The sequence below is a fragment of the Rhopilema esculentum genome, chromosome 12 (genome assembly GCF_057945365.1).
Source record: "Rhopilema esculentum isolate cy_ngs chromosome 12, ASM5794536v1, whole genome shotgun sequence".
Taxonomy (NCBI): Eukaryota; Metazoa; Cnidaria; class Scyphozoa; order Rhizostomeae; family Rhizostomatidae; genus Rhopilema; species Rhopilema esculentum.
This window is the reverse complement of record NC_142826.1, coordinates 2,211,084-2,235,900: the sequence shown is the minus strand read 5'-3', so window position 1 is coordinate 2,235,900 and position 24,817 is coordinate 2,211,084. Positions and strand designations below refer to the sequence as shown.

General features: G+C 37.1%; 1 protein-coding gene across 1 annotated transcript in view; it reads right to left on the bottom strand.

Moving 5' to 3' along the window:
• Positions 1–24,817, bottom strand: part of LOC135681773 (uncharacterized) — a 47,896-nt gene extending 23,079 nt beyond the window's left edge. The window contains exons 1-25 of the mRNA XM_089111959.1: positions 24,592–24,817; positions 20,817–20,860; positions 20,020–20,064; positions 18,055–18,174; positions 17,536–17,628; positions 16,885–16,977; positions 16,007–16,108; positions 15,225–15,335; positions 14,854–14,964; positions 14,148–14,351; positions 13,633–13,815; positions 13,261–13,308; positions 12,489–12,790; positions 11,499–12,021; positions 11,141–11,378; positions 10,638–10,684; positions 9,354–10,202; positions 8,783–8,900; positions 8,354–8,500; positions 7,816–7,862; positions 7,241–7,457; positions 6,279–6,687; positions 5,742–6,030; positions 4,930–5,133; positions 2,273–4,533 (exon numbers count right to left, since the gene is read on the bottom strand). Coding sequence (XP_088968085.1) covers positions 2,273–4,533; positions 4,930–5,133; positions 5,742–6,030; positions 6,279–6,687; positions 7,241–7,457; positions 7,816–7,862; positions 8,354–8,500; positions 8,783–8,900; positions 9,354–10,202; positions 10,638–10,684; positions 11,141–11,378; positions 11,499–12,021; positions 12,489–12,790; positions 13,261–13,308; positions 13,633–13,815; positions 14,148–14,351; positions 14,854–14,964; positions 15,225–15,335; positions 16,007–16,108; positions 16,885–16,977; positions 17,536–17,628; positions 18,055–18,174; positions 20,020–20,064; positions 20,817–20,860; positions 24,592–24,677 — 6,891 coding nt within the window. The 5' untranslated portion in view covers positions 24,678–24,817. The remainder of the gene's footprint in view (positions 1–2,272; positions 4,534–4,929; positions 5,134–5,741; positions 6,031–6,278; positions 6,688–7,240; positions 7,458–7,815; positions 7,863–8,353; positions 8,501–8,782; positions 8,901–9,353; positions 10,203–10,637; positions 10,685–11,140; positions 11,379–11,498; positions 12,022–12,488; positions 12,791–13,260; positions 13,309–13,632; positions 13,816–14,147; positions 14,352–14,853; positions 14,965–15,224; positions 15,336–16,006; positions 16,109–16,884; positions 16,978–17,535; positions 17,629–18,054; positions 18,175–20,019; positions 20,065–20,816; positions 20,861–24,591) is intronic.

Below are 24,817 nucleotides of genomic sequence, written 5' to 3'. Positions count from 1 at the left end.
TGCAATTAAAAATTTTGCTATTAATAATTAAAAAATTGCTGTCAGAAATTGTATTAAAGAGAACAAAGTCATAGAAGATTTTGTCGCTAAAAGAAAAGTGCATATTGACAATATCATGGTATCTTTTACATGAATTTTGGCCTAAAGATGGCTCATAGCCAGAATTCAAGTATATCGAGAAAAAACCCACATGGCAGGGATTGACATGTGTAGCACATTCGACACCAAAAAAGAGTAGCACATTCGACACGTTATATGAAAATATCTCTTAGGAGGAAATGGCACAATTCGTTTTGTGTGTGTCTTGGAACTTTTGTTCTATCATTAAGCTTTTGAATTGGTAACAAAAGCTGGCGAAATGGGCGCATTTCGAAAGTTTGACAAACTCTCTTTCCTACTTTAATTGCCATTCTAAATTGTAATGGTGAAATCTGATAAAGGGCTTAATTGTGACGTCATATAAGAATATATATTTTGAAAATTTTTGAATTTTTACCACATAACCTAAAAGAACCCTTAGTTTTAATAAATATTGTAAATTAGGTTAGGTTGGTAAATTTCTTTTGTTATTAGTATTATAACATATTTATTAGCGCTTATTCTAATCTTTTAAACAGGTCAGGTTGAAAAATATATATGTATGAACCTTCAACCTGTATAAATATTATAAAATGAAAAAATGACAACACTATGGAATACTTGAAATCGATGATATGGGTGAGATATGACCAGTGAAAGATTTGTTATTTGCGAACAGATTTCTGTTATTTTGGCTCTGTTAATAAAGTTATATTACAAATACATATAGAGGTCCGTCGTCATGAGTTGGTGCACTAGTCAAATCTTGAACCTTTCGTATTGAAGTTTGAAGAAGAGGAGACGAAAGTCGAGGTTTGCCTAAAATATGCGGGAAAACGATTTGCTGACGTCATATCAATATTTTTACTTTCTAACGTTGTTTGGCTTAAATGCGAAAATTTTTGCAAATATTTTTAAGTTTGGTTGCAGTATTCGAAAAGCGAGTTCGGTTCATTTTGAGACTGTATTTTCCAGGTGGGGTAAAATATTGTTTTTTTTGGGGTCTTTTGTTTTGATATAAATACAACTGCAATACTTCTGCAGCACCGTCAAGCGTTGAACATGAAGACTTTGAGAAAAAACTTGAAAGTTATTCAATTTTCCTTTGAAACAAGGGATTTTTTCAGACCGCTTTTTATTTACCAAACGTCGCCATAGTGATGCATCTCCGAAAATCCACACGTGGTCGCCTGTGATGGCATAAGCATACGGGAAGAAAAAATCTAGGGGGTTGCCTGACAAATGTTCCATTGTTTACAAAACTTTTTGTCTAAGGTATAAGGGAAGACTATTATCCGATTGAGGTTGATTTAAAAAAAATTCAAATGTTAGGGTCTGCAGCCCCCCCCTTAGCCCAGTGGCTCGTTTCCCCTCTAAAGATCCCCTTTACATGATTAAAAGTATTTGATGAACAAAATTATATGTAACTATTTTACAAAATAGTAAGCTATTTTATGCTGTTAATTGAATGGTTGCAAATGAACAAATTCTTACACCTATAGTCTTTGTAGCGGCACTAGCGAACCTGATTTTGGCGCGTGCTCCAGTCTGGTGACGAGCCTATATATCTTTCGCACAGTGTTCTACTTGTTAATGTTGGTTGTACGGAAAGCAAATTGAATAAATTTAAGAATAATTCAAAACAACGTTTAGAGGATACACCAAGGTGCCTTGTAATAGTGAGTAGATCTTTTATAAACTTTTATAAACGTGGGATTCTTCGTCGAAAATGGCTTTAGATCCACAACTAGATCAAAACTTTCGTTCACCGATAAGTTGCTACAATAAACCCTTTAGGAGGGCCAAAAAATAGACTTTAAGTACTTTGCAGAATAACTATCATTTTAGTGTGTTTGTCTGGAAGTCTTTCTAAAAGCAAAAACTGTAAATTTTTATGTCTGACAAATTGTGTTGAATAATTCATTGAACCAATGACTGTGTTAAAAAGGGATGCAAGTAAGAACAATTGGTAGGACATGCATTGATTTATAAAATGTTTAGCAGGTGTCAAGCTCGAAAAAAGTTAGAAAATAAAAAAGATAACATATTTCCTTTTAAAACAACAATGATTTCATGAGAACCGATGGCAAATGGGGCATAAAAGAATTTAAGCAAAATTAATAGAAAGTGCAGCCCTCGCATGGAAAAGATCAACCAAAATAGCAGAAAAAGAACCGAAATTAAATCTACTTACCGTAGGAATGGATTTAGAAGATGACAGACCAGGAGTCGGAAAAGTAAACGGAGGCATAGAAATTGAAGATGGTCTTTGGGTATAACCTGAGAATAAACCGGACGATGATCGTATACTTGTCCTCAAACTAACGGGAACGTTACTTGACGCACTAACCGGCATCTCGATGGTAGAGGTTAACAACGAAGACAACGAGGGACGACTCGAAAATGAGGGTATGCTTGACGACGGAAGTTTAGATGATACACTTGGGAACACAAACGTACTAGTTGGACTTGGAAAAACAATGGTGGTTGAAGGAGTTGGTGGTGGTGATGCAACAGACGATGTTGGTGGTGGTGGTGATGGTGACACTGATGTTGTTGGTGGAGGTGCAGTTGATGGTGGTTGTGTTGTGGTTGGTGGTGGAGGCACAACAGACGTTGATGGAGTCGGTGGAGGTGCAACAGATGTTGTTGGTGGTGGTGGAGATGTTACTGATGTTGAAGGAGTTGGTGGTGGTGGTGCAACAGACGATGTTGTTGGTGGTGGTGGTGACATTGATGTTGTTGGTGGAGGTGCTGTACTTGGTGGTTGTGTTGTAGTTGGTGGTGGAGGCACAACAGACGTTGATGGAGTTGGTGGTGGTGCAACAGATGTTGTTGGTGGTGGTGGAGATGTTACTGATGTTGAAGGAGTTGGTGGTGGTGGTGCAACAGACGATGTTGTTGGTGGTGGTGGTGACACTGATGTTGTTGGTGGAGGTGCTGTACTTGGTGGTTGTGTTGTAGTTGGTGGTGGAGGCACAACAGACGTTGATGGTGTCGGTGGTGGTGCAACAGATGTTGTTGGTGGTGGTGGAGATGTTACTGATGTTGAAGGAGTTGGTGGTGGTGGTGCAACAGACGATGTTGTTGGTGGTGGTGGTGACACTGATGTTGTTGGTGGAGGTGCTGTACTTGGTGGTTGTGTTGTAGTTGGTGGTGGAGGCACAACAGACGTTGATGGAGTCGGTGGTGGTGCAACAGATGTTGTTGGTGGTGGTGGAGATGTTACTGATGTTGAAGGAGTTGGTGGTGGTGGTGCAACAGACGATGTCGTTGGTGGTGGTGGTGACACTGATGTTGTTGGTGGAGGTGCTGTACTTGGTGGTTGTGTTGTAGTTGGTGGTGGAGGCACAACAGACGTTGATGGAGTCGGTGGTGGTGCAACAGATGTTGTTGGTGGTGGTGGAGATGTTACTGATGTTGAAGGAGTTGGTGGTGGTGGTGCAACAGACGATGTTGTTGGTGGTGGTGGTGACACCGATGTTGTTGGTGGAGGTGCTGTACTTGGTGGTTGTGTTGTAGTTGGTGGTGGAGGCACAACAGATGTCGATGGAGTCGGTGGTGGTGCAACAGATGTTGTTGGTGGTGGTGGAGATGTTACTGATGTTGAAGGAGTTGGTGGTGGTGGTGCAACAGACGATGTTGTTGGTGGTGGTGGTGACACTGATGTTGTTGGTGGAGGTGCTGTACTTGGTGGTTGTGTTGTAGTTGGTGGTGGAGCCACAACAGATGTCGATGGAGTTGGTGGAGGCGCAACAGATGTTGTTGGTGGTGGTGGAGATGTTACTGATGTTGAAGGAGTTGGTGGTGGTGGTGCAACAGACGATGTTGTTGGTGGTGGTGGTGACACGGATGTTGTTGGTGGAGGTGCTGTAGTTGGTGGCAGCGTTGTAGTTGGGGGTGGAGGAACAGAAGATGATGGAGTCGGTGGTGGTGCAACAGATGTTGTTGGTGGTGGTGGAGATGTTACTGATGTTGAAGGAGTTGGTGGTGGTGGTGCAACAGACGATGTTGTTGATGGTGGTGGTGACACTGATGTTGTTGGTGGAGGTGCTGTACTTGGTGGTTGTGTTGTAGTAGGAGGTTGAGTTGAAATAGAGGTTGGTGTAGATGATGGAGGAGTTGTTGAAGAAGATGGTGAAATTGATGTTGTTGGTGAACTTACTGTACTTGAAGATGAGACTGACGTAGATGAAGGCGCCGGTGTCGTTATTGGCGTGGATGTTGATGGTAAGACAGTTGTTACCGTAGAGCAAATCACCATTGGTGATGCTGTCGGTGGCTTACAGACTTTGCCATCATCATATGTTCCCTTTGGACATCCGCAACCTTCAATCATTGCTCCTTTACAGCAACGATCATTTTCTTTGCAGTCTTTTTTCTTGCAAGGTTCCGGCATGGCGTTGTCAGGGAAGTAGCCATAGGAATGGTTACATGGCGTGCAACAATCAAGCTCTAAAAGACAATACTAACATATTGCTAACCCTGTTTTCTGCAGTCATGAAGTCATTGTCATTCCAAAGTTCATTTCTAATCCATGATAACATAACTTAAACATTTTGAATTTCAAGTTCACTTTTTGTTCAAAATTCCGATGTTGTCTATTGACATTGTAATCATTGTTTCTTCAGATGAATGGGATTCTACAGCTTTTAAAATAATCTAACTTATCAAATAATAATAATGAAGAGAATATTAATGACATTTTTTATAAGATCATCTCCGTTTTAGATTTCATATTATTCTACAAGATTTTTAACTGATCTAGAGGAAACCGTTCAAGTGTTGTCAGTATTTTAAAACGATTTGGCGTTTAAAGCTCCATGAATTATAAGTGCACCGAATACTTACTGCAAAGCCCTTCTCTTCTCCAGTAAATTGGAATACCAACTCTGTTGCATTCTTGAACATAGGCACCAACCGCAGCACAAAAGCAAGCACAATCCCCTCCAAATTTACATAAACATGTTTCTTGCTGGCAAGCTTCTATGAATGGCCCTGGAGCAATTGCTTTGTGGCAGGCAGTGAAGTTGGCACTTTTGATGACATTACAGCCTGCAGGATAAAATAAGAAGATTTAGCTTTCTAAAGATTGAGGAAAAACATGACGCGGCTTGAAGGCTACGCACTTGCTATAGAGACATCCATCCCATCAGTAAACATGACACATTGTTTCAAAATAGCAAGTAACAATAACACCGCTCGTTTCTGTCAATAAAATCTTGTCTTCTGTTAAAAAGAGCTAAAGAAGAGAGCCATTTCTGTCGCTTCTCGAGAAAAGGGCATTTTTATTGCCACTTTTTCTGCAACAGGTCTCCAATACCAAAATAATCAGGAAGATATAGGTTTATTCATGAACTTTAATGCACGCTTTTATTCTTTCGCTAGAATTACATTAGATAAAGCTAAACTAACATTAAAAAGGTAGACCAAATTTGTAAGGAAATACCGGAAAGTTTGGTAGGTTTTTGCAATTGCCATGAAAATTTGATTTTTAGCCCCGAGAAAAATTTGACTAGCAACCAGGGAAATAACTAGCAGAGGGTATAGCGAATTGTTAAATCCCCCAAATTTTCGTGAGTTCAAATCTTTCTTCATCTACGTCTTTGTCGGTGAATTTACTACTGATGACTACGCCACTGCTAGTAAAAGTAAGTCCTCACCTTTTTGTGCCCATGGTTTACGATACGGATTGGTAGAGCAAGAATCCTTATCCGTAGCTGAGCCAGATTGGTCACCCCAAGCGTTAGCGAAAGCAAGCGCATTGTCAGCCATAGAGAGATCAGGTTTTTTGAAATCGTCATCATCTTTACCGTTGTAATCACCGCACAAACCAGCCAAGTACCCTTTACCCTTATAACTCTTTGGTGGCACTACATAGACACGGGAGGACTGGTCGAATTTGACTGTGTAGCCAAGTGAATAAACACGGACCACAATGAATACACCGAGCTAAAATTATGGAGAAATATCTTGATTAGTTTAAAGTTCCATATTCGGAAAAATAGGCAGTAAATGTCCATAAAAGAAAACAGACATCGATGTAAAAAACGGTACAATTGCCCATTTTTACACTTCTTATCAAGCAATACTTCATTTATAATTAATACAGACGTAATTTCTAATTATCTCAACACGAGTCAAGATATCTCGTCTTTGATAAAATTATCAAAATTATGCAATAAAAAGTGAATATTCACCTTGAAAACTTCGAATCCTCCACCAACGTTGGTGAGGGGTTGAGGGTAACTTCCTTCGGTAAAAGTTTTAGTTGTTCCGTCAACTGTTAATTTGACTTCTTTTTGTCGCATTATAGCTTTTCCAGTCTTAGTTTCCACTGTTACCTGTTTACACATGTACTGATCATAGCTCTGTTCACATCGAACGTTTTTCACGCGGATATTGATGGCTGCTTTTGACATATCACACATTTTTCCAGGTGCGATAAAACAGTCCGTCAGCAACACGTATTCCACCATCTGCCCGTCAAATTTAAACATCTTCCCATCAAAGGTTCGGTAATGCAGTTCTCCAAAGGCAGCACAGTCATACTGTGGCTTTGCTTCTGTGTTTGGAATTTGTTCCCATACACGCATTCCTGTGCATTTCCTAAAATGAACGTTAATGCGCATGTTATGTCAATATACATGTCTAACAATGTCTTCTTTCAAGGCTAGAGAATAGTAGGCTGGCGTTGCATTCATGAACTTGTCTTGTGTATCAAAAAATTTCGAAAATTCTTTTTCTAGCAGCTAGAAGGAAACAAGTAGTCAACTTCTGATCCATTTACAACCCTTAAAAAGTGCCAATCCATTGATGCATATTTTGAGTGCATCAAAACTATTATCATGAATGAATAAATAATAAAAATAAGAAACAAATCTCCAAGAATGGTAAAGTGGAATTCAGCAAACAGATATTTTGAGAAAAAGCATGATTTATCTGTTTTCATATTGATTGTTCAGATGTCACTTTTTTACTCAGGGTTTTCATTGAGTAATACGCCCATCGATAAACATGATCCCTCATGAGCTCCTAAAGCCACAAAGGTGATAACAAAATCATTTTATGGCTAGTCGTTGCTAACTAATTTGGCAGCTACGACACCATCACATCGGCAAAAGAATACGAGACTCAAATTGTCTACAATGAACAACCATACCTTGAGCAATCCGAAGGTGAAATATCACCAGCGTTGTAGAATTCGCCGCCTTCTACACACTGGCAGCCTGCCTCAGGATCGACGCAAGTTCCATTCTCGTGGAGAGCAAAACCATCAGGACAGAAACAACCTGGTTCACAGACTGATGTATCGTCTTGCATGTTTGAACAAGTCAGACCGCAATCACTGTACACCAAGCCTTTGGCCTTACAGAAAGCTGGGAAGCAAAAGAGCAGAATTTTGAGAACCATGTTACTTTGAGAATCTTCATTCTATTTCTACATGCGAATCAAGAAACTGCTTCAACCTACAACCAGCCCTGTTCACGCTGCTTCGTTTTTGTTAGTATCCAATTTTGTGGCATCTGCTGGCAGGGCGCATCGTGATTTTTTCAACGAAATGGATAAAAAAAAGGTTGACAAATACTTTCCTAAACAATCACTGCTTGCGAAGCGAAGCACACTTTTATTTTCCTTAAAATCTAATGACAACAACTTGAAAAATATTTGGCGTGATTGCTAATAGATAGCAGATGTAAAGGAATCAGTTGAAATTTATCTAACGGTAGAACTCACTTTCGCAGTTGACGTTGGTACATTGGAAAACACCACCAACACAAGTGCTGTGGAAAAAATAAGCAAAATTTCAAAATTACTACAATTTCATAATTAGCCTTATTCTATAATTATAGCAGGGTGATACAGTCTCTAGAAGAAAAGTTGCTACAGGAGTTTTAAAATTGTCAATTGTCATTAAAAAAAATGAATATCAGGCAAAATGCGTAGAAATAAAGTATTATTGGAGTTGAAAAGTACAAATAAAGTACTTACATATAAGGAAATGAGGCGAATCATGTTTAAATATTAAAAAATGCAAGCAGAGAAAAATTTGCTAGCATCGATACAAATAATCTTCCTAGCTCTAGATTGAAGTTTTGTAAAGAGAAGCGATTGCTCATTGGGGTGACAAACAAGAGTTGTAAACTCGTCTGAAGTCTCAGCAATCTTGTTGTTCCAGCTTTAGATACAAGAGAGTATACGGGCATTGTAAAAATACAATTTTGACCTATAATCCATTAAAAGAAATCTAGGACATGGGTTAAAGGCACCTTACCAGTTATTGCACTTGTCTTTGCGGACGTTGCCATAACTGTACATCATATTGTTATGATAGCAGGGACATTGCTTTTGTTCTACACATTCTTGTTGATCATTCTCATAATAGCCATCTGGACAATAACATCCTTCAATGCAGCCACGTCTGGTTTGAAAAATACACCGTGTTACGTCATACTACAGAATTTTTCTGTCGCTGATAATTACTGATATTTTAACGCTTTTTAATGCGTTCCGTTAAACCAACAGCGGTCAAAAAATCAATTCACAGTGACTTTGGGTCTTTGAGAATAAATGAGATAAATACTATTAATAAAGCGAGAAAGTGTAAAAACGAGTCAATGTAAAATGTTACAGAGAAAAAGGGACGTTGATAAAAAGGTTTGCATATAGGATGTAATCAGAGGAAAGCAAATAGAAATCTTACTTGATGCAGCTTGACGTATCATTCAGGGTAAGATCGCGACAGGTCTGTGGGCACTTTAGATGTCCACTTGAATTCCTGTTGCACTGCTTTCGTACTTTCTTCCCAGAGCACTGTAACACTTCAGACAAAAATAGAAAAGTTAATTTTACAAGTTGATTTTTAATTTCGTACCATGGCAAAGCAGTATCAAATCTCTTTTACAAAACAAAAGGGTACCAGATTTTTTAAGCACTAATTTCAAAGCCGTGCTTAGTAGAAGAAAATTGAAAAATTCTTAGTTTTTATTTATGTAATATGAAACAAATAGAATTAAATTTATACTTTTTCCTGGGGTATGAACATTATCAAAATACAAAGTTTGCATTTTGTTGTTGTAATTTTATCGTAGTCTTGAATAGCTTGTCAAGTATGGGACAAAAGAACAACATGGCGCAAAAACATGAAGTGGAAACCTTGCAGATTTATTTTCAAAAAGCAAGGATGCTAATCTGGACTTAGTGAGAATTTTTTCAATATCCATGGTCTTACAGAATCTTCTTGATAACAGAAACGCTGATAAAGACAAACTCACTAGCTTGACAAGTTGTCGTCTTTGGTCTCCAGTCACCAACGGAAATTGATTTATCCATGCACATTTTAGCATAGCTTGAAATGACGTCACAAAGGCAAGATTCACATTTACAGCCATCCTCAAGACACATCTTGTAAAAGGACTCTGGTGGAATGACACTGTGGCAAAGCTTGAAAGGGCCGGTTGTATCCTTGATAACTGAACACTGTGTCTTGGCACTGGATTCCCTTGATGTAAAGATGCTGCATGCGGAGATTTCTTCATCCCAGCTGTTGCAAGTAGGAGCCTGATTGATAGACGCATCCTTATAGACCCAGTGGTTTGTGAATGACTTCACTGATGCCTCGGTGCTTCCTGTCCTTGTGTGGTAATCATCCTGTGAGTTGTGGTTAAACGTACCACACAAACCGCATGTCTTATTTTCGAAGGATGGGCTCACAGTGAGGTAGGCATTTCGTCCAGTCCACTGTACTCTTAAACCAACAGATAGACTGACAATAACATTCTCCTTGCCAATTCGCTCAATCATGTAGTCTTTGGTTTTGGCCCAGTTTTCATCTCTGCCGCCAACGCTAACTGAAGGCATGTATTGACCAGTAGACAATTTTGTAGATGTCAATAGGATGTCAACCTTTATTTTCAACAGCTTGACTATCAACATTCTTGCACAGGTTGCAAAGCCGTTGCTCTCTTGGCAGTTACTGTTCTTAACAATGACCTCAAAGACCTTTCCAGTGGCATTGTTATAGTGGCAATGCTCAGTGAGTGTATAAGCACATTTCCCATACATTGAGTATGTTTTACCGTCGTATGTTGTGATATGTGGATCACCAGCAATGGTACAGGTGCCTAGAAAAGTAATAACAAGTTTTGAAACTCCTGAAAACAAACCTAACGTGATAAGTAAAGAAGTACAGATATAATAATTGCAGGTTTAACTGGCGCTACATTGAATGCTTTTCAATCAGTTTCAGATTAATTCATCATCTTGAACTTGTTCGTGTTAAATTCAAGCAGTAGGAATTGATTTAACAAAATTGATTCACTTTTATATGATTCTGTCAATTTGCCATATTTTGGAGAATAAATGTTTTGAAGTTTTTTCCATAGAATATGAAGTTCACTCCAAAAAATATTTGAACAAAACTTGATTTGATCCTTTATTCCCAACAAATTTGATATTTCCCTTCTAATTATGCACCAAGTAAACGATAAAAACAAAAAAAGAATTATGGTTACAAAACATCTAGGGCGTCAGGATGGAGATTGTTATCAGAAATATACCTGAACAAGGAAGCTTTTTGCAGCTCCACAGACCACTCTTGCATTCACTAAAATGAGGAAAAAATCGTGCTTTTAAACAATATAAATGAATGGGTGTTACCTTAATCAGAACAAAAATCTTATGATGTATTTAAAGCTGTGAATGAAAGGCTCCTGCTATGTTCAAAATGGTTCTATACGTATCAAAAGAAGATTTTGTTTTGGTAGGTGGGCTTTGGGTAAGTAAATTTTCGTCTCATTTCGCAATGCCGCTTGAAATTGCTAAATCGTTTATTGAAAAGATCAAATTAAAAGAGAAGAATTTAAGCGTACCATGTCATACCATTCTTCAAAAGCAGTTTTTGATAGAATTGTTTAAAAAAAGAATCTAAGATATGTCTTAAAGCGCACGTTTATTCACAAGCAGTTTTCTTAAAGAATATTGAAGCCTGCCATTTTTCACAAGATGTTTTATTGACAGAATTGTTAAAAGAGAAAAATTTAAGATATGTCTTAAAGCGTACCATTCTTCGCAAGCAGTTTTCTTGATAGAATTGTGTGCGTAAGCGACGCCATTTACGTAACAACTGCAGTGTGACCGGGGTTTGCATTGTTCTCCATCTTGCCAGAGATCACTGGGGCAGTGGCAACCATCAACACAATCAGAGACACAGCTGGTGTGGGATGAAAGCATGTTGGAGCAGGATTTTGGGCAGGCGCTGCCGCACTCCTGGTATACCATGTTTCCAGGACAGGATATTGCTACAGAAGAAATGAAATCAAATAAATACAACTGTACAAGGTATTAAATGAGATAGAAGCGATTGTTATAATGGCGAACAATTTAATGTTGCGTCGGATTTTTTAGTTTAAGGGACTTACGGCAAAGACTTGCACTTCTCCATGAAAGTGTAACGTTAGCGATCTTCTGGCAAGCTCTGGCATATAGTGAAAAAGCATTGCACACGCAGTCAGACCTTAGGTTGTAATTGCATTTAAGTACATCTTTCATACACATTGTCTGGTATCCCTGAACAGGGATTTTAGCATGGCAGGCTGCAAACGCATCAGTCAATATCGCACTGCACATTCGCTCTGCATTTGCTAAAGCATCTGTTTGGCCTCTAGGTGCGTACGTTGCAATTGCGGTCGTCGACTCTGCGCATGCACTGTCATATGACCAAAGCTTGGCGAATTCCTTTACGTCTGTATAGACTGCGCTAGAGCCAATACCCTGAAGGTCGTTGTCTTTGTTTCCATCAAATGTTCCACAGAGACCGTAGAGACGATGATTTGATCCTGGTGCAGTTTTGAATGATGAAGGAACTTTGATCATAACATCTTCCTTACCGTCCCAATAGACAATACCATTTTCTTGGGTTATAACCAGGACATATCGTCCAGCCTAAAATGATTTCAAATTGTGTTTGTTTTTTAAATGGCATGCATTTTTGACTACACATACTTATCAATTCGGTCTTTCTTGTGCAAACCTGACTGGGTCATCTTGTCACAAAATTTGACAGCATAAACTCTCTCGAAAATCAAATTTATATTTCTCGAACATTAGCGATTAGGAAGCAGTGATCAGTTATTGGTGCTAGTCATGGTTAGATGAAGATTGCATTAACTTGGAAGGTCAAAATCCCTGTTGCCACACACCACTGAAATTGAATACGCCACATTCAGGAAATCACTTATAATTTCATTGCACGAATTTTTTGAGCTTTAGGATATACCATGCAGTTGAAAATCAATTACTGTCGTATCAGAATGGACACGAATAATTTCACGAAGACGTTTTGAAATGGCACACTTTCTGAAAATGCATCATTGAATACAAATTCTGAATGAGAAGAACCTGACACATACTTGGCGGATTTTTGGATTTCCCTCGTATGGCAAAGTCACTGGCTTTTTTTCAACCATTACTGTAAATGTGTTGCCAATTTTTTGTCCAAGGTAAATCTCTTTTGAATCAATTGTCAACTTGAGCTTCCTTTTGACGGTGGAGTTGTAATTTGCTTTGGGATCATTGATAACAATGATTCGGAAGGAGCTAGTTGGTTCAGTGTCATGAAGAAGGACGTATGAGCATCCTCCATTGAATTCGTACTGTCGTCCGTCAAATGTCGAGTAATGTCCTCTTCCCCACACATAGCAAGTATCTTTGACTGCAGAAAAATGTTACATATTGTATAAATATATATGGAAGTATGGGTTACTATGTTTGTGAAATAATTTAGCGTACTTTACAAGTATAATTATGGAGGATTCTTCCAGTAGAAAACCATTGATAACAAGGGTTTGCAGCTTCTAAGATTTTCAGATTTAGAGAGATGCTTCAGAGTACCAAAAGAGTCAGTGGCGAGGCAGATCCTTGACCAAGTTATAAGCTTTGTATCCAAGCTTTAAAGGAGGCCAACTAAAGAAATTATAAAAATTGAGCTTCAACGTGAAATGCCAATTGTGTGCATGTTTATGCCCTTACCAAGAATTCTGGGGAAAACAGTTTAAGGGGGGGGGGGGAGGATAGTTCTAGTTAGCACAAGATACTTACTGGACTTGCAATTCATTTTAAAAAACATTTGTAAGATCTCAAATATTAAAATCAGAAATATGTATGCTTGATTTTGTCACTTACATGGCTTCAGAATTGGGGCTGTTGATGCTCCAATAGTTGGTGTGGTCGCTGCAAAAAAAGGGAAACGGGGCATTTGAAATTACGAATATGCTTCTTAGACATAATAAGTAGGATTAAGTAAAAAAGCATGAAGAAGCTCTAGATTTATGGTTAATTCTGTGCTGAAAAGGAAATCTCAAGATAGAAGGTTCATAAAACAAAACAGCATACAAAAGTTGCTTTCCAACAAACACTAGTTGAAAAGACTCGAAATGTTATGCTAAATAATAAAGGTTTAAATATGCAATGCTTATAATGCTAAAACATTCAATTTTAAGCTTCAATTTTATGCCAAAAAGAATGATGCTTTTAGCTGAAACGTATTTAGCTTACATCCACATGAATGCATGCAGGCCTTGTCATCTGGAAAATTATTCTTTGTCCCAAGGCCACCTAAATATTTAAACTGAGTACATTTCCCATTGGCAAAATGATAACGAGTCTGGCCCTCGCAACTGAGTTTTAGATCTTCTGGCTTCCAAATCCTGTCACAGATCCTGTTGGTTTCGTAACTGTCTGAAATAAAAGAAAACAGTTGCTATGTTGAAAAGCAGCAAGAGGGATTGCAAACATAGCCACGCGATGATCTGAATCGATCTGATTCTTAGATAAATTTCAGAAGATTCTGTCTATTGGGAAGGCATTGGCTTGTAAATATCTGATCCTAGTTCAGTAGTTTCCTTATACCAATAACACTTACTTGTTGACAACATAAAATTTAAAAAAAATGGAAAGCAGGTCTCCGGATGTTTATACTTGGCGATATCTCAAGGAACTGTTTCACCAAAAAAAGCAAAAATCAATTAACATGGCACTAATATATCTGTCTGAAATAGAAAATAACTTACTGCAATATTCTGTACACTGGGTGTAGGTGATGATGCCAAACTTCGAGTGGATGTTTGCCATTACGTATTTCAAATAGTCTATACAGTATTTGTTCGAAACTTCAGTTCCTTTCCACGAAAGGGCATTTGCTTCCGCTAAGGCTAAAGGTTCTTCAAGGAAGATTTTGCAGATTCCCTTGTCTTGTGGCATGCTGCAAATATTTTCTGAAACAAGAAAGAAAAATGTAGATATAAATTTGTTACGAATGCAACTCTGTGTTAGTAGTACACCTGGGGCTAGGAAAGTGACAGGGCTGTGAAGAAAGCCTTTTGCACTCTAACCCTATCCCATAAAAAAATTGCCAAAAGCATACCCTGTTCCATAAATATTATGCCAAAATACCGTACAATTATGCTAAAATAAACCAGATCTAATGATATATGCCATTAGAAACTGTTACTGAAACGTGTACAAAAAGGATACCCTGTCCACGGCACATCCCGTCAGTTCGACCCCCCCTCCCCATGGGAGTGGCCCCCCTCCCCGGGTAGTAAAGCAACTTGCATCTTAAATTTCTTTATTCTTTTATCAATCTCATCAGGCAGTGTCAACGGTCGTTTCACAATAAAATAACTAATATGATCTTGATCAAATAATCCATAACACGGTTGAGGGATTAACAGCAATATTACTAATTTCAAGCATCAGCAATTGCCTAATCCTTACCCTTTTCGCAACGAGATCCACTAAAACCAGGTTTACACGAGCATTCGAATGCCATGGTTGTGCTGTTGAGGATGCAAATTCCACCATTTATACATTCGTGTAGACAATTAGCTGAAATGTAAGATGTTAGAACGTTTAAGAACCAATTTATCAAGCATCAATTTCAACATAAATAAAATAAATAGTGTATGAAATGAAATGACAAATTTAACGAATTCTAAGACCTTGAAAAGATAATGCTTCGTTTTCATAAACGTATTATATAAGAGTTAGGGATCTTGTCTTTAATAGCAATCTAAGCACATTGCCATCTACATGCAAAATATGAAGAAGGGATAACTACCAAGAAAAGCCATGTTCACTCCACTTACATTGTATACATTGGGGGTTATCTCTGCTTCGGTATGCAACAGGGCATTCGCACTTATCCCAGCCAAGGCACTTTCCTCCATTCTTACAATACACTGGTTCTTTGCAGATTGCTGTAAAAAAAGAGTACAAAATTAATAAAAAATATCTTTGTTTATCTCAAAACTTTGAAGCAATCGAGATCTGGAAAAAGGGGAACACAAACTCAATTTTATCGCTATATGTTTTCATAGCATGTCATTTCATACAACGCCTGTCAAAAGTCTTGGAACTCTGATGTCAGCTTGCAAGGTCAAATTCAGCCATTCCACTCTCCCAGGGAACAATGTTGGTTTACAATAGAACAGCGTAAGAGATCAGAAGTATCTTCTTTTATGCTACTTATATGATGTTTGTCTAACGTATCAATATTGTTCTAAGAAAAAGGAGTTGGAAAAAGTGATTTTTCCGGACAAGAAATGAAAGATATAAGATACAATGCAAATTGCTCTGTTTTCAAAGCATTTTTGGCAGAAATAGCATACCTTAAAATCAAAGGACAGTTTTGAGAAAAGCTATAGATGTCAACTGACAGAAGGCAAAAAAGAGCAAGTCCAAAAAACTCTAATATGTACCGTAAGATATTAACAAAAAATGTTTTATTAGATGTTTTGGAAAAGAACGTAGCTTCATAAAGCAGTTTGGATTTCCTGAGCGCTTCTTAGTTGACCTAGTATCCAGGCAGCATTACCTGCATCTGTGGAATTTTCATTGTTTAAAAAAATTATTTTCGTTTTTCACTTACGCCTATCGCAGAGGCTGCCGCTCCAACCTTGTGTACAATTGCAAGTATTACGAAGAGGATCTTCGCATGTTCCTCCGTTTTTGCAAGGAGTGCTGCATTTAGCTGAAAAAAATAGATTTGAAAATCACCACTATGTATCAAATATAATAATCAATTGAAAGAATCTACTGAAAAAAGGTACCCCTTGGCTTAATTGAATTTTGATAAGCCCTGGCTGTCTAGGCCGTTGTTGAATTAGGGGACTTAAAGGCAATCTGTCTCGTTGTGGATTGGTTAACGAGAACAATAGCTGGAACAATAGCCTAAACACGATTCCAGCGCTCCGCCATATTTTTTACAATGCGATAAATTGAAGGGGGGCTGGAAACAATAAAAATCCCTTTGTTCTTATAACCAATCAACGTCGTGACAGACTGCCTTTAAGGTTTTTGGCATTTCCATTCAACGTTTTGGCATAAACAATATTGGGATAAATACCAAAAAGGACAATATCGGGTGCTTCAGAAAATGATGACTATACTAAATCCGCTTTTTACTTTGTTGGGATTAGCACGTTGCGAGTTTAAATTCAATTTACAAGTTACGAGAAAACAAAAGATTTTTGGATTAAGTTGAGTCACTTGAAACCAGAAGAATGATAATATGTTAGATATCTAGAATAAGGGCATTACATTGGCACGCTAAAGATCGCTGGTTGAATTTCGGCAAGCTTGCTTTCAATTCAAAACAGAGCGGGAAGTTATGTTCTTATTAAAGGAATGGTTACTGTCATTAAGATCAGCGATTGGTTTTTGGGTACTGCATTGATGGGAACTCAAAGGATTGGTTTGGCAGAGATACAGAATATATTCGTAACATATAGGACATAAGGTACAAACCTATCTCGCAAGAAGGTCCTTCGTAATAGTCTGTGCACTTGCAAGTGCCAGCAATGCAAATACCGTTGTTTTTGCAAGCAGGGCTGCAGACCTCTGTGGATAAAAAAGCAAAAACATTACATTAAGTTGTTATATGAATTTCAAGGGCTGGTGAAGGAATAGAAAACCTTCGTAGAGTGGTTATAAGATCTTTAATCTTGATAGAATGGATATAAAAGTTTACAATAGAAAACATTAAAGGATTTCATAAACATAAAGAATTTGTATCTTTAGGAAATTTCTTGCAAATTACAAGTTTACTGCAAAAAACATAATTAACGGCGAGGAAAAAATCTTGAAGAGAGGTTTTGAGTATACCATAATCAGTTTATTTGGAGAAAAGACCTATTCATTTGACATTATTAGACATCCTTAACAATTGATTGGTTTTGAGAAACAGTTTAGCAGGTGTGGAAGGAGAGGGGGGCTGGTTAGTAGGAGTTGGCAGATAAGGGAGGGCATTCTATTTCACGTGAAAGGAGCACCGTTTAAAAAAGACTAGCTTATAGGAAAACGAATGGAGAAAGAAAAGATTGTGACAGGAATACAAAGAAGATTGAGATTCAGCCATCATAATGTTGCCTAAATCAAATTGCGGGAAAATAAACTTACTATCTGAACAGTCTCGACCAGTGTATCCCGTTGGACAAAGGCAGGTGCCATTTTTGCAAACACCGCCATTAGCGCAACTTGGTATACAAGCAACTTAAAAGAGAAATTTCAAGAGAATAAGTATCAACAAGCGATCACATCAATGATCTTAAAGTTACTCGTACATATTATGAAGTGCAATTCAAAATTTCATTTAAAAAATATCGCTATTATATGACGATAATAGGGAATTCATCATTAGCTTGTGTGATTTTCTAAGATATCAATAAGTTACCATAAAGAGTTAGCAATTATGTGTGCAAATATAATAAAACAAAGACTAAAGAACGACATTTATCGTGTTGCATAGTAGTTTTTCGCGATTTAGATTCTTAAAATGGTGTTTATATCATATCAAAACGAAGAATATAACAGAACTATTAGTTAACGATAACATCATAATGATGCAGAAAGACTGAAATGTGAATACATCAACCATTCTCTACTGTATGGCCTCTGTATATAAGGGCCAAAACTTACCTTCGCGTTTTGTCTCGGGCTCTGCGGGCTGTTCGGGAGCGTCTTTCTTTAACTTGCTCTCTAATTTCTTTTCAAGAAGTCTGATCCTTTCCAGCAGAGCTGCATCGCTGTTCTCATCAGCTAAAAATGAATGGTTTTGAAATTATGATCTGCTACTTTTAGAAATTTCACAAATTTTTTAAAGGAAGATTTTACTTTGCAAGCCATCTTTCAGGATTTCAGGATCCAAGAGGAGTCAAGGTTAAACAATACTCCGTTAGCTACTACAAGGTTAGCCCCTTTCATGTACTTATACAAACTCAGCAGACTGTTATCGAACAAAACAGACGAGACATTTCTTAGAGAAAACAGCCTTGTACCATTCTAATCTTATCAGGTCCAGGAGGCGCAGTTTTAGTTTTCATTAAGTAGCGAAGCCTTGTCACAATCTCTCTGTAGAATCAGCCTCAGTTTGAAGTTTAACTTTCATGACATGTGTTCAGCTGAATTGCTTTTTTTTCTGTCTTAACATGCAGATTAACAATTCTAATTCATTAGCTTCTATAATAATTCTTAGCAATTTCAAGACTGCATGTAGGACTGTATTTCCAAGACGTCTTAGCAGTTAAGACACAGCTACACTGAGCCTGGTCTTGTAACCTTGCTCTGTCTACCTCTATACAATGCTTGCTTTTAACGTCGATCATGAATATTTCAATGACCCAGCCAGGCTTAAATATTCAGGGGATTTCTCACGAGCTACTGATGTCCTGTTATTACGACTTGAATCGTTTTCTCCTATTATCAACCACTCATTTGCTACCTTCATGGAGACCGCAATCTCTGTTTTTACAATCTTCTTGGAAAATACAATAACCATTATTCTTAATTAAACCACTCCTGTAACTTTAAGGAGCGTTGTTCCATACTCTATCTTTTTGAAAGCGAAATGCGTTTAAAATTTCTTCACTAGATATTACTCGTTGGAAACATGCATTAAAAATAGGCGGAAAGATCAAGCACTGACTTAAATTTATATTAAGCGTATTCCTATTTTCCCATTATATCTTTTATATTTTGAGGTATCTCGGCTGATGAGGTTCTTGATTCATCAATTTTGTTTGTTTTGAAAAGAATTTTACATGGAGATATTTACTCAGTTTCCATTATTATTCTATAAACATTCTACATTTGTTTTAATAACATTTATTACATTGATTTAAACCAAAGCCTGGCTGAAAGTATGAAATCAACAAATATGAGTCCTGATAAACGTGTTATAAGAAACATCAACGTTGACAAACAACCGCCCACTAAACAAATTTTGAGAAAGGTTTTTGGATAAACATAAGATGTTTTTAGTATTTGTTTATATAATATCTAAGGAATATTATCTACGTTTGTAGTTTAAACATACGCGGAGGCTCGTATAATCTCCTAGGTAACGGATGGGCGGAATCGATTACTAACCAAGTTGAGGTGAGGCCATTCATTTAATCTGGTGATTTGTAATAATTCTTACGGAACTTTGCTGGTAGATGTCGACTCCAGTGCATTCTTGGCAGGAGCTATTAGCAGCTTTCGCATTTACCAAAAATAATTATAACGTATTTTTCCAAAGGCACAGTCTGTATCTGGCTTTTGAGGAATACATGTCAACAGCATCAATTTTTTCAGCACTTTTTCTTCAAGCGGGGAAAACATTGGGACACGGGATATTCATTAACAGGATAAATAGGGGTGTTGGAGATAGCAAAAACCTCAAACTCCCAAAAGGGAAAGCTAAGTGATGAGCGAGTGAGTTAGAAGGAAGGATGGAACTTGTCAATGTAGACAGGATTTTTGAATGGAGAAGAAATTATCTTATCTTGCCTTCTTAAATAATTGAAAAAATAGAAAATGGAATCTTAATGAAATCATACAATGTATGAAAAACTCTATTAGCTGTTTATCAAGCACAATAATTAGAAAAGTCAAAATTGATACCTTCACTCTGCTGATTTGGCTTCGGTTGCGGATTTCTATATATATCTACAGGAAGATAAATGCGCTATATGAAATTTTTTATCGATGTCTATATTAGATGAGATTTAAAAGTATAACACTAAAAGCGCCTTTGCTTTTAGAATACAACTAAAAGCTTCAGTATACTTTGACATTTTATGCCTAATAACTTTCTCAAAGACATTATATATGTTCCATCCTAACTCTAAATAATATTTATCTGAATAAAACAACTGCATATTTTTATAAGCTACAGCAAAATAAATTGAGACTTTTCTTGTTTCGTCTTGAATTACACTCATTTTTTTGTTAGAAACAAAGGTCGATGTTGAGTACTTCAGTTTTTTAATGTTCTGGAAATTTCAATACTCATTGTTTCTTAAGAGTTTCTTAATTATGATGTCATGAATGATGTTATGAAATGTTCATGCCCTTTTTTATCATGTCAAGATATTCACTTCCGTTCTGATGCTGTATTTAGATGTAGGAACTATATTCTTATTCTTTATGTCTCAAGTTCTAGGCAACCAACAGGGCAACCATGTTCTTGGATTTTACAAAATTTCGTTGTTCTCAGTTTTATCACGATTTTTTTGCTTTGAGTACTGGAGTTTCTTAATTTTTTCTGACTGTCCAGAACTCGTTTCTTATAGTCAGTTTCTTATAAAAAAAATGAGTGTATTTGTACTAGCACATTATCGAATGCTTTGGCGTTATCAACAGTTATTTTATTGCGAGATCGTTTTTAGACTGAATATTAAACAATCAATGAATCATACCATTAACTTCTTTGTGTGTATCCTTGTATTCGAGGTAGTCGGGGCTAGAGAGGATAAAAAACTGAAATTCAGCTCTTCGAATACGAAACTACTTTTAATGTATTAGCGAGCAGAGGACTACAACAAAGATGTTGGGAAAAACATAGAAAATATGGAAAATAGATCATATGAAATACTACAGGATGGAATATTAGTTGAATTTTCGATATTCTTGGGTCACGCCTTGCAGGCTTAGATAGGTGTAGGTTGCTCGAAGCGATTATTTGAGAAAAGCTGCCATTCCTGCCAAAATTTCTAAAGTGCCTCTGGTCAAAGTGCTCTTTTTGAGGAATAATAGTTTCAGGTCAAGAGTAGCTAACTTTGCACCCCTTTTTCTATCCGAATAAAAGTTACAAGTACATACGGAGGTTACAAGACGATGCCGCAGAGAGCATGAGGCACGAATGTATCTCAAGATTGCCTCGAGGATTTTCGTATTTGCACCCTTTTCTGTAAAGCAATGGTGTTAATAGAGTTTTTCGTTATAGCTATCTAACCAGTAGTGCTCTAATGGCATATCTACTATTCAGTCAAACTACTGGTGAAGCGGCAGTGCATGAAAAGGTCAAGTGGAGTCGGGATGCTATTGGTAATTGACAAAAATCAAGTGTACGAAGATTCTTGGCAGGAATTAGAGTTTTCATATGGCGTCGATGAAGCAAAATAATAAACAAAGCTTCAAAGTTATTTGTTTCTATAAATGAGTCGTCACATCACATCAATGTTTTGCCGTAAAAGTAGGGAGTAAGGCCAAAATGTTTTCAGTATGCCAAGAAGCAACAGCCAGATGATATGGTCTTAAGTACTTTTGGGGGATAATTGGGAGGGTAAAGCGCCCTGGCCATCCACCAGCCCTAACCCTACTGGCTGAAAATTGGAAACTTAAAGTATTGTGTAACCTGTAAAGACAGTATGTTGAAGGCGTGTCTTTTAGGCGCTCTTCTCGACGTAAGCATGATTTTACCTTTCTCGGTACGATTTACGTCACACACCCAATGTAAGGTAACAAGGTAACGCAAGTTGGACAACTAAAATTTTCTTTTCGGGTAGACAACGACCATGGTAACCACATCCACACTGAATGTGCGTTCGTAACAAAAAAGGAGCACTGTGGGCAGTCACCGCGGACGACGCAAGGCGTGCGGTTATTCTTGGGACGCGTGAAAATTGCATAAAAGCGTGTTAAGTGTAAGATAGGTGCAAGAAGTATCCACTAAGGCACGCCTGATACATACAGCAACTCTGATCCAATATTGAATGTAATTAACATCGTTTATAAATGTTTTGGATGGATCTACTATAAACGTTAGCATCTGTTCCGTTGCAGCAAATTGTGAGCTGCCTAGGCAAATTGAGTTCACTTAAAAAAATTATGGAGTTATTAAATGCTTCAATTTTCTAACATGAAACGTTTGCTAGAAAAAGTGAACTTGCTGTATCTAATCGTTCTTTGACACAAGCCAAACTAAGAATGATTTTGTATAAAGCAATGGTTAGATAAAAACTTCATAGCCCAGCTCCTATCAATGAGAGATAGTTCTTTGCTAGTTTATATGACTCAAAATAATTATGACCAGAGAACGCTTTTCCTATCAAGGGGGCAGCGCTATCTTAATCCTGTAGTGAAATAAATTGCTTCATACAGAATAATATAATATTTCCAATTTTTCTCATACTTGAATTTGTCTTTAAATTACTTTTCGGCTAACTAATTCAAAATTTCACTTCGCTTTAGAAATAGTTGAATATTTTATTTCAGTTAATTACACTACACAACTTTAAACATGGAGATGAATTTGTAACCTAAATTGACTGCAAATTTTGAAACTAACAAATATCTCACAAAGACGAGCATATCGTTAACTTATCCTTCATATAGCCTATTAATTTGAGCAAATTCTCCGCGCACGAACTGCTGTTCACAAGTATGAATGAAAAGATCCAAGCCTATATGATAAAATTCGTAAGCACTGGCTAACGAAATCCTTCATGTGATCAGTTTGCTCCTTGTGATCACTTAGAGCACTGCGTCTGTAGTGATTAGCTGTTGCCATGGAAACATTGGCCAGCATGTGATCATTTACAAAACAACCAATCATAGACTAGTACTGTAAAATTAGCCAATAACGTCGGAGAATGGATACGTGATGAGTAGGTTGACTGAAAACTGGAGGCTCTATGAATTCCAGTTAATGGCGAAAGTTTTTTTTTTCAATTCTTTATCCAAAAGGCAGAAATATTGATGCAAGGTACAAGCCCTCCTTTTTGTCTTAATTTAAGATTCAGTGACATAAGCAGTTATCTTTTATTACACAAGCAGACATAATTTATGCACATGTATGCATAAATTATGTCTGCAATGTGTAAGCGAATAAATTAAAATCAAGAGACCTAAGCAAAAGAATATATGTATATCAATCGAAATTGTGAATAACATAAAATTTTCTATAAAAGCCTCTTCCGGGAATAGAGGTTATACTGACACGCTCGTAAACTGTTATGTAATATCTTGAAATCTTAATTATGTGATTATTTGTTTTGTAGAATAATCAGTAAGGTCAAAAAGCTGGAAAACTTTGACCAGGGGTGTTAATCTATTAAGGGAGATAATCAAATCGTGGTGCTCGTTCTTGAACACGTGAACCGTAAGAGCCTTTAGAGATTTTGAAATTGCGCAGCGACCAATTCTACAATATAGTTTTGGAAATTCAAACATCATCTGAAATAGAGATATAATTAAAAACAAGCTATGCCTGGATTTTTGCTTAGTTCAATAGTCTAGGCCGTGATCAAGGTGTTAAATACCTCGGCGAGACTTAACGACTCTTAGCAACTTCAACCTGCTGAGCATGCGCACATTCGTCACAATCATTTTCGGCATTGACTCACTTCCCGTACAAAGTAAAAGGTTATATTTTCACCTCATAAAGATATGATGAATGAAAAAATATGGCAAGACCTTTTTCAGTTAGTGGGATTAACTTTTTACCGATGTTTCAGCCACCAATTGTAGGCTGTGAGATTTAGACAATACCAAATTGCAACGAAGTTAGATTTCATATGTTAGATTTCACTGAGATTTCAGTTAAAGTAGTCTAGGCGAACTATGTAGGTACTTAGGCGAATTATGAAACTCTAGCTATCAAACATGTAATATAACATTTGCGCTTTGCTCTAAACTAATTTTTCTAGTAGAATTTTTGCATGAAGTAATAGTTTAATGCTTCAAGAATAAAAGTTTAATTATATTTTGCATTTAAAGGTACTACGAGCACTAGGAAAGGTACTCGACCAAACTACGAGCAAATCAAGTTTTTACCAGTGCCATTTATAGCTTTTAAAATGAGGATCAACTTGCACATCCAGTCGTTTGGGAAAAAATTTTGCGGTATTGTCAACTATAATGACAAAAATTAAGGTAAATCGTAACAAAATGAAGGAGCTTTAATTTAAAATTTGTAGGAGCTTTTATATTGACCATTGCATAGTCGAAGGACATTAAAGGGTTTCGAGAAACAACAGCACACTTGCGGCATATTCATTTTGTTACGCAACAATTATGAGGAACAAAAATGGAAAAAAGGTACTTTTGAATAAGCGAAACGCTGAGACTAAAATCAATTTAAAATTTTATGTACTATTGAAAATTTGCTTTATAGTTTTAATCTGAGATACTCCAATAATATTTTATGTCAATGGTACAAAAAAGGAATGAATACAACATGAAGCAGCTTACCTTGTGGTCAAAACGGTGTTCCATTCCTTACATGATGTAAGAAAAAGCAGGAGAAGGCCAACCAATGGCCTTTTTTGACCCTGCATTGAAAATTAGAAAATAGAGCCTAGTTTCTTCCAATTTCGTCAGGGTTCTTCTTGTCAACGGCTTTAAACTGTGTTTGATACTCGTACCTAGCAAACGAGCTTAAGCACACGGCCAGCCGTAAATGAGAGATATAAAGCAA